The sequence below is a fragment of the Euprymna scolopes genome, chromosome 15 (genome assembly GCF_053919585.1).
Source record: "Euprymna scolopes isolate OS-2025 chromosome 15, ASM5391958v1, whole genome shotgun sequence".
Classification (NCBI taxonomy): domain Eukaryota; kingdom Metazoa; phylum Mollusca; class Cephalopoda; order Sepiida; family Sepiolidae; genus Euprymna; species Euprymna scolopes.
In genome coordinates, this window is record NC_136496.1 from 101386823 (window position 1) to 101400708 (window position 13886).

The 13886-nt window shown below is 32.6% G+C and overlaps 2 protein-coding genes across 3 annotated transcripts in view; one reads left to right on the forward strand and one right to left on the reverse strand.

Moving 5' to 3' along the window:
- LOC145294043 (exosome complex component MTR3-like) overlaps positions 1–11344 on the reverse strand; it is a 167525-nt gene extending 156181 nt beyond the window's left edge. The window contains exon 1 of one of the 2 annotated variants that reach the window (XM_080141030.1): positions 11187–11344. In XM_080141030.1, the coding sequence (XP_079997156.1) occupies positions 11187–11273 (87 nt within the window). In that variant the 5' untranslated portion in view covers positions 11274–11344. Of the gene's footprint in view, positions 1–10091; positions 10442–11186 lie in introns of those variants that run through there. The other variant, XM_080141031.1, reaches the window with a different exon arrangement.
- Positions 11345–11716: 372 nt separating this feature from the next.
- The window catches only part of LOC145294045 (ER membrane protein complex subunit 2-like), a 35520-nt gene continuing 33350 nt past the window's right edge, over positions 11717–13886 (forward strand). The window contains exon 1 of the mRNA XM_080141034.1: positions 11717–11833. Within this exon, the coding sequence (XP_079997160.1) occupies positions 11800–11833 (34 nt within the window). The 5' untranslated portion in view covers positions 11717–11799. The remainder of the gene's footprint in view (positions 11834–13886) is intronic.

Sequence of the window (13886 nt, forward strand, 5' to 3'; positions counted from 1 at the left end):
TATTCGATAATCTTTCCTAATTTTTGGAGAGGATAGTTATTTTTGCATGATATATACGTATATCAAAGAATTTTTACTTAGAATGTGATTTTCACTTATGCCCAATACTATATAATTACCAAAAAATCTAATTTTTCAGTGTCAAAGTTTCACATTATCTATACTCCTATAATTTTTTTCTTTTTGTGTGTGTGTGTATTGCTATTCATATTAAAAACCCTTTTCCTATTTATTTAAAAAAAAAAAAAAATACAACATTGTCATATATGGGTCATGGAATCGCATTCATCTGCAAAAGATCTAGCTAATTTGCATATTCTTTTAAACATTCATCTTAATTAATTCCCTATTAGTTTTTTTTCGGTTTTCTTATAGGATGATCATCTTTAGTTAACTATTACATGTAATTATATTCATGCAAATATTTCATATGATTTATACTTGTGTAATATTTGCGTAAAAAGGTCAGAGTAAACAAAAACGTCTTTTTTTATATATGCATATATACATTTGTTTAAAAGATTTTGCCTACCAAACTCATCCGTCAGTTTTTGGTCTACAGACATGAAACTTAATATATAGAGTATTCAAACCCATGCAAAACCTTTATATTTGGGTTTTAGCCAGAGAAAATCGGTACAAAAATGCGAAATTTAAAAAAATGAAGGTCGAACAACAGCATTATGAATATGCATGCGTAATGTAATAGCTATTTGTTCATATTTTAAGTTTTAGCCTTGCAGCAAACATGTCTCCATAACTCAGGCATTAACGTCAAAGAAAAAAGTAAAGCATAAACTAAACATTTTGATTCTCGGTGGTGGCACATGAGTTATTTTTTAAAAACTTTTAAAATCATTACTATATATTGGGTCCAATATAATATAATAATGAATACAAAACATGCATTAATTAAAATATGATATTTAAGCATATTTCACGACTGGGCAATGCCAGGCGGCCTGCTATATCAAAAACAATTTTGAAAAAAAAAAAAAAAAAGGACTTGTTCGTTTCATAGAAAGAAAATCATTTCAAAACATTGAGGCATTTCAGTTATCAATATAAAATGTTATTCCAAATATTTGAAGAAAAGATTTTTATATCAGTTCAGATGTACAGTTTGGATTATAAAATAAAAATAACAAAAAGAAACTAGTTCATTTCTACTATAAGGAAAATATTCAAAGATCTACCGGACTGTTGGGAGACCTGTCACTTTGTACAGCTCCAAGTGCTTATTAACAATGTAGACGGCAAAGCATATATTCTTCATTATGGAAAGCAAATTACTCTGTTGGATGTCTAAAATTACACTAGTTTACAATAAGGACAGCTACAGCATCACACTGATTAAGGGCAAGATGGGAGAATGCTGGCTCAGATAGTTTGTACATGTGCTAGTCTTTGTCAGTGGTCCCCATTCAACCACCCAGAAGTTGATTATTTAAGCTAACTACTGGAGATAACAGTTAGACAGTCTCCATTCAAAGAGACTTATCTGCAAATGATCTTGGACATTACTCTTTTCACATACCCTGATTCCCCATTCAATGAGGTACTGATTTTATTTAAAACAAAGAAAACTTCTCTTGGGGGACTGGAATCCAGCCAGAGATATTTTCCATTCTCTTGATCTTCATCTCCTTTTCCTTAGGCCAAACATTTATCACCTGCAAGATCTGCCATTATGAACCATTAAAACATGCAAGCCAGTGCAGGTTTACACAATAAGTTTAAAATTAAAATCTAGTAAGATTTTTACAATGAGGTTATCTGAAAGCGCTACAGCATTGCATCGATTGAAAACAAGATAAAAGAATGGCAGCCAGTCTTTGTCAGTGGTCCCCATTCAACCACCCAGAAGGTGATTATTTAAACTTTGAAAACAAAATAAAAGAACGGCGGCTGAGATAGACTCATAATAACATGAAGGCCAATAAGGATACTATTGCAAAAAGCAATAAAAAAAAAAAGAAAAGTCAATCAGATCATGCATAAAGATCTCTGTAAAACCGGTCTTCATGCAGACCAAACCTATGATCATGTACAGGCGAGACAAAAATCCATCAATGTAAGCACTGCTGTAGTTCAAGATTAACACGCACAATAAAAAAGAATGAAGAAAACGTTTTCATTTTATTCAGAAATTTAATAATCAAGTTTTTTAAAAAATATATTAAAAAGTAAACTAGCACTTTTTTTAATATCGTTATGAATGAATATTAAATTTTTTTTGAAAAAGCCAAATGATATGAGATTTTTTGTTTAAAACCGATGTTTATCTACCTTTAAATACATGATGTTAGCTTTCGCTTGTATGAGAGCATTATCAAGCGATTAACATTGCAGCAGACTTATTACACAGAGAGGTTTTTATATCTCGAAGAAAAAAAAAATGATTTATAAAAAGAAAAAAAAACATCACTTTATAATGCTCTTATACAAAGCTGCCATCATGTTTTTTAAAGGCAAATAAGCATCTTTAAAAAAAAAAAAATATCATTTAGCCTTTTAAAAACGATTTTAATATATATATATATATATATATATATATATATATATATATATATATATATATATATACAGGGTGTCCACAAAGTCTGACTACTTAATGTAGTCAGACTTTGTGGACACCCTTTAGATTATGTATCCAGACTTTGTGGGCACCCTTTAGATTATGTATCCAGACTTTGTGGACACCCTGTGTATATATATATATATATATATATATATATATATATAAAATTTTAAATAGCAATAATTTAACCGACATAAATATGAATAAGATAAAAGCATTTTTGAATTTTTGAGATGAGAATTGGTTATTCATATTATTTGGATTCATCGGACTACTGTTCTCATTTTGAGCGTGATTTTCACAATGTTTCGGTCGATGTAACCTCCAACCTTCTTCAGGTGTATCAAGAGGTTACATCAACCAAAACGTTGTGAAAATGACACCCAAGATGAGAACAGTAGTCCGATGAATCCAAATATGGTTTTGATGTACATTCTCTATGCTTTTTTATTTATTATATATAGATAGATGATTTTTATTATTTGGAAAATTGTCACTTTAAAATGCTTAGTTTCAAAAGAAAAGGAAAAAAATAGATCATTCAGAGTTAATGTAGACAAAGATAATGTTGTATTTGCATGGTTCGGATTGCTAAATTCATCATTTCTTTTTTTTTTTGTTATTCTTACAAGTTTCAACTGATGTAACCTCTGACCTTCTTCACATATCTTTCTGTTGCATTCTAAACCCTTTATTTAATATTATTATGGCAGAATTGTTTGATCTATTCCCTGCTTCCTTTCTTCCAGCTTGTTTGACTCGATGGTCTAGTAGTTTCTGTCAATCTGTTGTTCTGATACCTCATTTTAATACAGCTTCCTATTCCAGTAGCTTCTTTGCAATGACTGCAAGGTTGTGGAATTCTCTTCCTGCTCACTGTTTTCCTTCTACCTACAGCCTTGATCTTTTAAAGACCAAGGCCAACAGAAATCCCTTGTTTTTATAATTATCAGCTTTCCTACTTATTAGCTCCTTACATCAAGTGGCTTGATGCCTTGTCTCGAACGATTTCCATTTTATAAAAAAATCCACAGGAGCGAACATGCTCTCATTCTATCAGCCATTATCAGGTAAAAGTCTGAAGTAATTCACCATTGTATTCTTAGTACCATCTGCCCTGTGGATTGAACCTTCAACCTCCAAAAGAGTGTCACTTAAAACCAAATTTTACCTAGTACTTTATCTGTTATGCCACACTCTTTGTAGGCAATACTAAAATAAAAATTGCAAATCACTCAGGAATTTTATTTAGTCATGGCTGAGAACAATAAAAGCATGATGCCCTTGTGGATTAAATAAAGTTTCATTCAAAATTCTATCCCGACTCCAGAGTTTGACAAAAAGATTCTGGAGTTCGACAAGATACACCTGAAGAAGACTGGAGGTTACACTGGCCGAGATGTTGTGAGAAAGAACACGCAAAAAAAAATTAAAAAAAAAAAAAAATAAGAACAGGAGTTCAAATAATCCGAATTATCAATCCTCATCTCCAAAATTTAGAAATATAATGCCAAAATAATTTGAATAAAATAAATTTAATTCTTTAAATTTTGCTTAATATAAGAATAAATCTCCTACTTTTATTGAAATTAATGAGATTATTATAATTCAGAAAATATCAGCATTCGTTGATTATAATAATCATAAATGAATTGAATATTTTACAAGATTAGCTTTCATTTATAAAAAATTGATGAAAGCATTGAAATAAAGCTAAAGGTTCAAGGGAGATAATTAGGAATCTGAAATTTTTTACTCTATTCATTTTTTTTAGACTTTTTCAATACAACTAATTTCTCTATCTGCTCTGAGGGCAGAGTTAGACACAAGGTCAATTTTTTAATGTGGGGAAAGATCCCCCTCCCCCCCTGTGGGGAAAGATCCCCCCCCCCCAAAAAAATTGAAGCACTGGATATTTTAAAAAATTAAAAATTGACTCAGTTTAAAAGTATCTCTCTTTGCTGACTGAGGCCAAAAAACAGATGAAGATACTATATGTTGCTTCTAGCCAAAAGGCCAAGAGAGGTCAAATTATATACAAATGGATTTTCTCGTCAATTTCGATGTATGAGGTTCACACAACAATTAAAGTTGTCCAATTCCACACAGATTATTTGTTTATAGTGGTGAAGGCTTGCGTAGAACCCATCCACACTTTTTGGGAACACCTGCTAATCTCAGTTAATATAATTGAATACCATAAACAAAGCAGATAGTAGACTTTAAGTTTTATATGCAAGGTTTTCCTTATCCTTGATGCATGTCATAATGAAGATGGAGGGTGCATCGCTTCCAGTGGTTTTTAAATGTGTCCCCAGATACTAACTTGGAAATTTCTACGTCCTGGTGCAGTGGCAGTGCATACAACACCTAGCATTCCCAAATGGTGACCCATCTGGCACTGGCCAGGCTCATTGTGGCTTAACTTTGGTGATCTGACAAGAACCAATGTGTCAACATGATTATGCTATATATATATATATATATATATATATATATATATATATATATATAGCAAATCAAAGGAGATGCAATCTTTACCTGATATATGCAATGGTAAACTTCGATCTAATATAAATACCAGTATTTATATATTGATATTTTAATCTCAACCAAATAATAAAAGCCCAATACACAAATAATAGATTAGAGCTTATATATATATATATATATATATATATATATATATATATATATATATATATATTATGGTGGTAGAGTTTAGTTTCCTAGAGGTACATCCAATGAAACATGTGTCTACCAAAGAGTGCTCAATGAGTAAACAGAGCAGGTATATTAAGATTATTTATACAAACATTGATGGCTACATATGTATACATGTACCTTTTCTCCACGTTAAAAAACGACCCTGGTGTCTAACTCTGTCCCGTGGGGAGGCATAGTAAATAGGTACATATGTATACATGTTTCTGTAATCACCCGTGCTAAGGGAGATTATGTCTTCGAAGATAATTCATGGCCTGAAGATGTAATCTTCCTTAGCACAGGTGATTACAGAAACATGTATGCACATATGTAGCCATTAATGTTTGTATAAATAAACTTTATATATATAATATATATCCATATATAAGCAATAAACCTCAGCAGGCATCAGCCAATGAGCCCAAGTAAACATGTAGTCACGAAGAATATGAAAGAATTTAAATTTATTTTGTCCTTCACTTTATATCCAACTAAATTCTTATGCAAATCTATTTGGGCACAACCAGCACTTTATTTGCCATTTCCTAAAAAGGGCTGCTCCCAATATACCTATTTTCATCAGTGCTCTGAAAAACCACTGCTGCCAACTTCTTTAAGATCTTACTAAATCTGCCATCCATTTTCTCAGCATTATTCGACCAGTTTCTGGTATTTTGCTCCTTTTTCTTTCGTTAATTAACATAATGGATTCCTCCCATGACACCTACAGTTCCTGACAGATTATGCCCTGGTTTATTCATTCCAAGAATAATATTAAGCAAAAATTGTCTCTTTTCCCATAAAATAATTGCAATTATCAGTTAAATATTCTTTAAATAAATAAAAAATATATCTCTTCCCTATTGAAAATTGTAGCAATTTGTATAGTTTTTTTTTTTAAACAATAATCTATTTTCTTTCTTCTTATCGTTAAAAAAAAAAAAATGAACAAAAATTTTAACCATTTTTATTTATTTAATTGTTACAATTTAAATTGTTTTAAATATCCTCATTTTTCTTACCATAAAAATAATTGTTGGATGAATATTCAGTCGGGTGACCCCATCTTTTAAAATATATTTTATTTAATTATACGCTTGGTTGGGTTGCTTTGTTATCTGGCCTATCAACCCTTTTTAGATTATTTAATGTCAAATCCAGTCATTTCGGAAAAAGGTTTTATGCTACAAACTTTCAAATATTCATTATGTTTAGTTGCTTCATTTTATGGCATATCCACTCTTTTCAGGTTATTTAATCCAGTCATTTTGGTAAAAGTTTTTATGCTCCAAGTTTTTATTCTTTCGTTTGATTGTTTTAGAGAGGAAAATTGTTTTTGTTTTTGGCTTTACAGAACATCAACATGATTGAGTTTTGCAAAGAGAAAGGAAAAAACAGTAATATAAATGCTTAGCACATTTGATCTGGTAGTAATAGGCCCCCTGCTCTGGAGTGTCACAACTGTTAACACAACTAAAATGAAAATTCAGGTGCAAAAGTGCCTACCATCTGTGTAAAACAGGTATATTACACCATCAAGATCATTGAAGGCAGAGTAATTCCAGAGTTGTTATTGATTTAAATTTGATGTTAGCAATATTGGTGATGGTACTTTTTTTTTTTTTAATTTTTTTTTTATTATATTTTCACCCCAAACAAGGCACATTGCCACTTTGGTGTAGGGGGCTACTATCAGGGGAAACATCTACTGGGGTACTATGTAGGGATTAGGGCAGCGAGATGTTGGTTCATGTTGCACTTGAACTTATGCATGTCAGTACAGTTGGGGAAGCAGTGACCTGGAATGGAATTCCAAAGTCTAGCAGTTCTGGGGAAGAAACTACTGGAGTAGAAAGATCTTTTACATCTAGGGATCTCTACAGTGTGGGGGGGGGATTTTGCAGCTTGTCGGGTCTGTCAAGGGTGTTCACGTCGTGGGGGCACAAGTGCTTGCAGTTCGTCAGAGCATTCACCATTATAATACTTGTAGAACAGGCAGAGGGATGCAACGTTTCGTCGATGGGACAGAGGCTGAAGCTTAGATGCCAGTTTAGGGCCTATCAGATTTGCGACTCTCTTTTGAACCCTGTCAAGGAGCGAGAGACTAGCAGCCAATGCACCAGCCCAAATATGACAGCAATACTCCATACACGGGTGAATAGTGGCCTTATAGAGGTACAGGATACTTTCGGGTGTTAGAAGTTTTCTAGCACGGTAGAGAGAGCCCACCTTCCTCGCAGCAGCCCTGGCAATGCCCTCGATGTAATTGTTCCAACTCATGTTTCCTGTGAACGTTAGGCCAAGGAGCTTGAGAGACGTACTCTCAGATAAAGAGTCGTTGGCCATTGCTATAGGTGGTAGAGAAGGTTTCTTGTAATTATTGAATGAAACCAGTTTTGTCTTGGCGGCATTGAACGTGACCATCCATTTTTGTCCCCATTCCACTACTGATTGGAGGTCATCCTCTAGTGTTTCTGCCATTACTTTAGATATATGTTCATTTGTTTTCCTGTCGTGCCTGCTATAGAGTGTGGTGTCATCAGCATATATACCCATCTCAGAGGCAATTTTGTCGGGGAGGTCATTTCAGAGGTCCAAGGATAGATCCCTGGAGCACTCCCACATTTATATCATATTGTTTAGATGTACGACCGTCGAGGACAACCTGGATTTTTCTCTTATCTAAGAAGGATTTAACTATGTTAAGTATTCTACCAGTGATACCGTATGATCTAATCTTCCTGAGGAGACCCTCATGCCATACTCTGTCCAAAGCCTTAGATATATCTAGAGCTACCGCTCTGCCCTCTCCTGCTTTGTCCAGTGAATGGTATATGCGTTCAGAGATTACAGTGAGGATGTCTGCCGTGGAACGGGCTTGTCTAAATCCATATTGTTGGTCGGTCAGAAGTTTAGCATCTGTAAAGTGCTGGACTAGAGCACGGTTAATTAAGGTCTCAAATATTTTGGCAAAAAGTGGGAGGAGGCTAATAGGGCGATAATTTAATGGGTCAGTTCTTTCGTTGTTTTCGGCAGCAAAAATGTCTGCATAACACTCAGCAATGCCATTAATGTTTTATTTTGTGCTATTAGAATTTTTGTAATTTTATTCTAATTCAATAAATGTTCAGGTAATTAATGTTTTATGTTTTGCCGTTGATATTTTTAGTGACTTGAAAATTGAATTGTCTCCTCCTGCTTTGAGATCATCAAAATGAAAACAAAAAAAAATTGTTCCCAGAACTGTAATATACAAGTGCCATTTTTTCAACTTGATTTATTTTTGAGGAGCCAAAATAGACACTTGTGTACTTTAACTAACTGGAAGTATTTTCATTTTCAGAAGAGTGCAGTGAAACATGATGAAAGGGTAAATAAGACTTAGAAGCAACGACCACTACATTCTGATTTCAAGTATTATTATTTTCTTGCGTAGATAGCGGAAACAGCGCAAATATGATTTTATTTATGAATAAAGTCTATAGTTTGTAAATGTTCGAATGTCAAACTTGATTTAATTGTGAATTCCCTCAGCTTGTACAATTATGACTTGTTGACCTTGGAAAAGGCATTTGGCAACAGTGGTGAGATGCCCAAGGCATCAATCAGAATAGCCCGGGTTAAAAATCTCATCTTTGCAAAGATCGAGTTTGGGGTTTCGTTTTTTTTTTTAATGTGTCAGACAAATGGAAGTTAGTCATGCCACATAAGTATCAGTGGCGATTATAAGAACTATGCAACTAACTAAGGACGGTAAGTTGCCATATGGTTATTATTGAACTGGATTGGTTGGTTGGTTGGTTGTTTTTGTTTTACGGCATATCAACCCTTTTCGGGTTATTTAATGCCGAATCCAAAGATTCTGAAGAAAAAATTTTGGGTTTGTATTACTGTACACATAGATTCGAAAAAGTTGTCAAAAAACAAATATATAACAAATAAATGTTATCAAAGGCAAGATAAGTTACTTTTCTACCAAACTGGATATATTTTTTGTGTTTTTATTCAATGTAACATATTTATTCAGCTCGAAAAACATGCAGTGTTTACCGATGTATTGGAAAATTCAAAATCGCGGCCGACTCTCTCTTAAACACGGTAAGTTCGGGAAAAGGTGTTATAAATAATAAACTAGACAAAATACTATTAAAAAAACACCGAATATATGTCAACCTATGTCACGGTTATATATATTGAGTGAATTTCTAACAGTATTTTGTCTAGTTTATTATTTATAACACCTTTTCCCGAACTTACCGTGTTTAAGTGAGAGTCGGCCGCCATTTTGAATTTTCCAATACATTGGTAAACACTGCATGTTTTTCAAGCTGAATAAACATGTTAAATTGAATAAAAACACGTGAATTATATCCAGTTTGGTAGAAAAGTAACTTATCTTGCCTTTGATAACATTTATTTGTTATGTATTTGTTTTTTGACAACTTTTTCGAATCTATGTGTACAGTAATACAAACTCAAAATTTTTAATAGAATATATTTGTTGTTTTCAAATCAGTTTCTATTTAACCCATAGTTGGGACCCTAACAGGTACTCACTCCGGGTCAGAGTGGACCTGGGAGCAATGGTAATTAAAGGGTGGCTCCACACTCCCCAAAGCCCGTAAGCTGGGGCCTCATCACTGGGTTGCTAGTAGATTGTGTCTGTGTGTACGAGCTTCTGCTGATACCAGAATTTCGTGAATCTGTTTCTTACAAAGTTCTAGTAGGAAAAAGGAAGACAATTTATATTTTAATGAAGAGAAATTATTTGATAAAAGAAATCGTTAAAGCCTCGTTTACTTACTAGAACTCCTTCGAAAATGAAAACAACAAAATATAATCCCAGTAAATTATTTTTAAACCCTAATCTAACTCAAACGTCTGTTTTTACATTTTTTCACGGCTTTTTGTAAACTGCTTCGGCCAATTCCAGTTTATACCATCAATCGCAATCATGTGAGCCGATATGGATCCCCGGCTAACCAGTTATAGTCAAAATTGTTCCCTTTTTTTTTTTTTTTTTTACTTCCGGTTTCTGCTTCGCAGTCGGGACAACGGTAACAAGCAAGATATGGTCCCTTCTGATTGATGGCTATTTTCCTTTTAGATAATGTGAAAGCACCGTCCTTTCCTCATGTTAAGAATGTTCGTCTTGTTCGCTTGGCCAACAAAATGGACAACAGAAACCGGAAGTTAAAGCGAGTAGACAAAGTCGATTATCGCTGAATAACCATAAAATTAGATTAAAATTTGTTGTTTCGTTCGGTTGCCATTAAATGTCCTATGCGAGTAAAAGACAAAAAACAAAAACACGTGTCCCAACCAAAACATCGATATTTATCTCCCTTCAGCGGCGGGATAATAAAACACAAGGGTTGTAAACTTAAAAAGTGGAATCTGAAGAGCTAGCGCCCTAAAGTAAGGGAACTCAGGCCTGCAAAAACTTCCAATGCAACCCCGTCGGCATTCCCCGGTAGGAGCGCCTAGGGCGATTAGCAATAAACTAACTTCTCGGACGGTGACAAGGCAAAGCCCGAACCGCCTAAAACTGCACAGGACCAAAAGCAAACCATACTTCAGCCAACAGGGAACAACCGTCCCAACAATAACATATCCTATGATGGGTTTAAGACTGGGTAATACTTGAAGTTTTTAGTATACCAAGATTTTTTTGTTTTTTTGTAGATTTAACGAACGCTTGGGTCCACGTAAAAATTCTAGTCTAAATTTTGGGATCCTTAAATTTAATCGTGTCTAGATGTCTCAAGTTCGAAAAAAATGCACCTAAAGAAGGCCGGGGGTTATATCGGCCGAAATGAAACAAGAGTAGTTAACTTTAACTTATTACTTCTCATCGAAAAGATTCCGAAACATGTTTTAAAAAGGAATAAAATCTTACCAATGATTTCTTTTCCTGTTCTTTACAAAATGAATACGGAGTTTGTGATGTTTCGGGCCCGGTAATTCTTCTTGTATCAATAGGCATTTTTTCACGTGTTTCTCCGGAGTTTGATAAAAACCAAGTTAGAAAATTAAGTTATAACAAAAAACATTGAAAACTAACGAAACGAAACAAAATGAAACGAAACCTACGATTCGCTATAAATTTAAACTTTTTTTTTTTTTTTTTCTACATTTTTTTTTTTAAATTAGATATTTAAAGATATTAAAGAGATATTTAAAAAAATTGAGAAAAATAAGATTAATTAAATAAAAGGATAAATATGAGAACATTTTTCGTTTTATTATGAGAAAGTATTAAAAAATATTTAAAAGTTGCCTATCAAAAGCGAATAATTATTTGAAATACATATGTTAATCAATATTTTTATTTTATATTAACAGTTTTATGTTCAAAACTAAATAAAAAAATATAATTATTCGCATTTATTAAAACAAAACAACAAAAAAGAATTAGCAAAACTATAATAAAAAAGAATAATTTATTAATTACAATAGTTTGCGTTTCATCGTTCACAATCCAAACTTTCTATATCTCCTCTATAAACATCATGGCCGAACAACTAAATCTATCGAATTTTGAAGGTAAGTATTGTTTTATGATCATTTTTTTCTGTTTGATTAAAATATGTGTTATTAGTTTCTTTTCGTTAAAGACATTCTTAGAGTGTGTGGATTTTCATTTATAGCTTGATTTATCTGTTGTTAATTGCCGAATAATGTCTACGTTGTCACCTTTAAAAACGTTCGGGTGATAATTTGTGTCACCAGCTGTATTGAACCTTCGCATTTGTAACCAGTATTTTTTTTTTCGGCAACACATGTCTGCGATTCTGGTTAAATGAATAAATATCGCGTTTTAATTTAATCCTCTGAGATTAAAATCAACGAAAAACATGTCAGGAATGCCATTTGAAATATTAAATAAGATTTCCTAAAAGTTAAATAATAACAAAACACAAAAAAGCTTTATTTTTAACAGAGATTTTTTTTTTCTTCTTTTATCTTTTAGGTAAATCTGTTGCTGAAAAGTAGGGATTTCAGTTTTAATATTGAAGATTTCAGCTTTAAAATAGCTATCATTGAAACATTATTTTAACCAAAATAGTAATAGTTTTATAACAATTGTGTTTAATTAAATGGTCGAACAATACCGTATTATTAGGTTGTATTATTCGATAATTTAATTGAACCAAATTGTTGTAAAACTAGAACTAATTTGCTGCAGATGATATGGTTTAAATGAGAGCCATCTTAAAGCTGAAATCTTCAATATAAAACATGTTTTTATTAGAAAGAAAACGATTTTTTCACATTTACCGATTTCTTGTGAAATATAAAGTCTATTTTTAATAATTTTGTTAGACGTCGCAAACGGATAATATTTTTTTAAATATTTCTTTTCAATTTCCTTTTGTTTAAGCTGGGGATGAGACATCCTACCGGATGCCAGACATGTACTCGCTATCCTTTATATTCTAACCGGAGACATAGTTTTTTATTTATCTATTTTAAGAGTTTAACCGTCCCTTTAAGTGCAATTGGTTATATCTTCCTTGCACTTGGTTCACCGGGTATGTTTGCCTGATTGGTCCAAATAATTAGGTAAAGTGGCATGGAGGTTGGAGGGTTTCGTTGCTCCAAACTATATACTTGTGGTGAATATGTATCCAAAGTATTTATTTACGAAGTTCGAATATTGTTGAATTATGAGTTTCTCCCGGAAATGGCCAAAGCAGTTTGCGGTTTGAAAGCTGCTAAAAAATGTAAAAAAGCAGACGACACTAACGATGCAAAGGAGGCAATAATGACCCCCCCCCCTCCAAAAAAAAACAAAAAAAAGACGCGGCTATGTTTCTTAAAGGAGACTTATAATTTTTTTTTTTTTAGTTTAAATTTTAATTGTTTGAAAGATAAAAGACCAGAAGGTGCTTATGCACTTTTGTTACCGCTCTTTCTTTTTAATAGTATTTTTAAGTTAAATTCAAGTTTTATGATATCTTTTATATTAAATTGTTAGGTGCAAGTAGAGACTAGTTAGAATACACGGCCCTCTTGCATGGTAGATAAACCAAAATATGAAGAAAATACGGGGACATATTTGGGGTACACTTTTTATAAGAATATTATTTGATTGGCTACTGAAAATGGCGTAACTATTGTAAAAGAATTTGGTACTCATGCAGTTATGCACTTATTGATCAGTGTGAAATAATAACGTTATTATTTAAAAAGCCATTCTTAACATGGGGAGGGTGTTTTGTACCTATTATGTACTTTAACCTTACAATTGAATAAAAAAAAAACATCTTAAAACTTTAATTGAAACTTGGAAATATGATTTAAAAAATAGCGCGGATTAGTAAGTGCATTCACTGCATTAGCACTAGGACCAAGTACCACTAGGCTTTTAAAATTAAAATAAAACAATATTGAAATTGACGTAATTAAATTGAAATTATTAGAAAACAGAATATTTTTTAAATGATTTTTGATAAATAAAGAAATAAACATAAGATCTTGTTCATAATATATGAAGAAATACCTGATCGATCCCTCCCTTTTTCTTTTTTTTTTAACTACAAGTTGCATAATATATACCCAAAAGGCCAGTTATGTTTAAAAAAAACCCACTGCA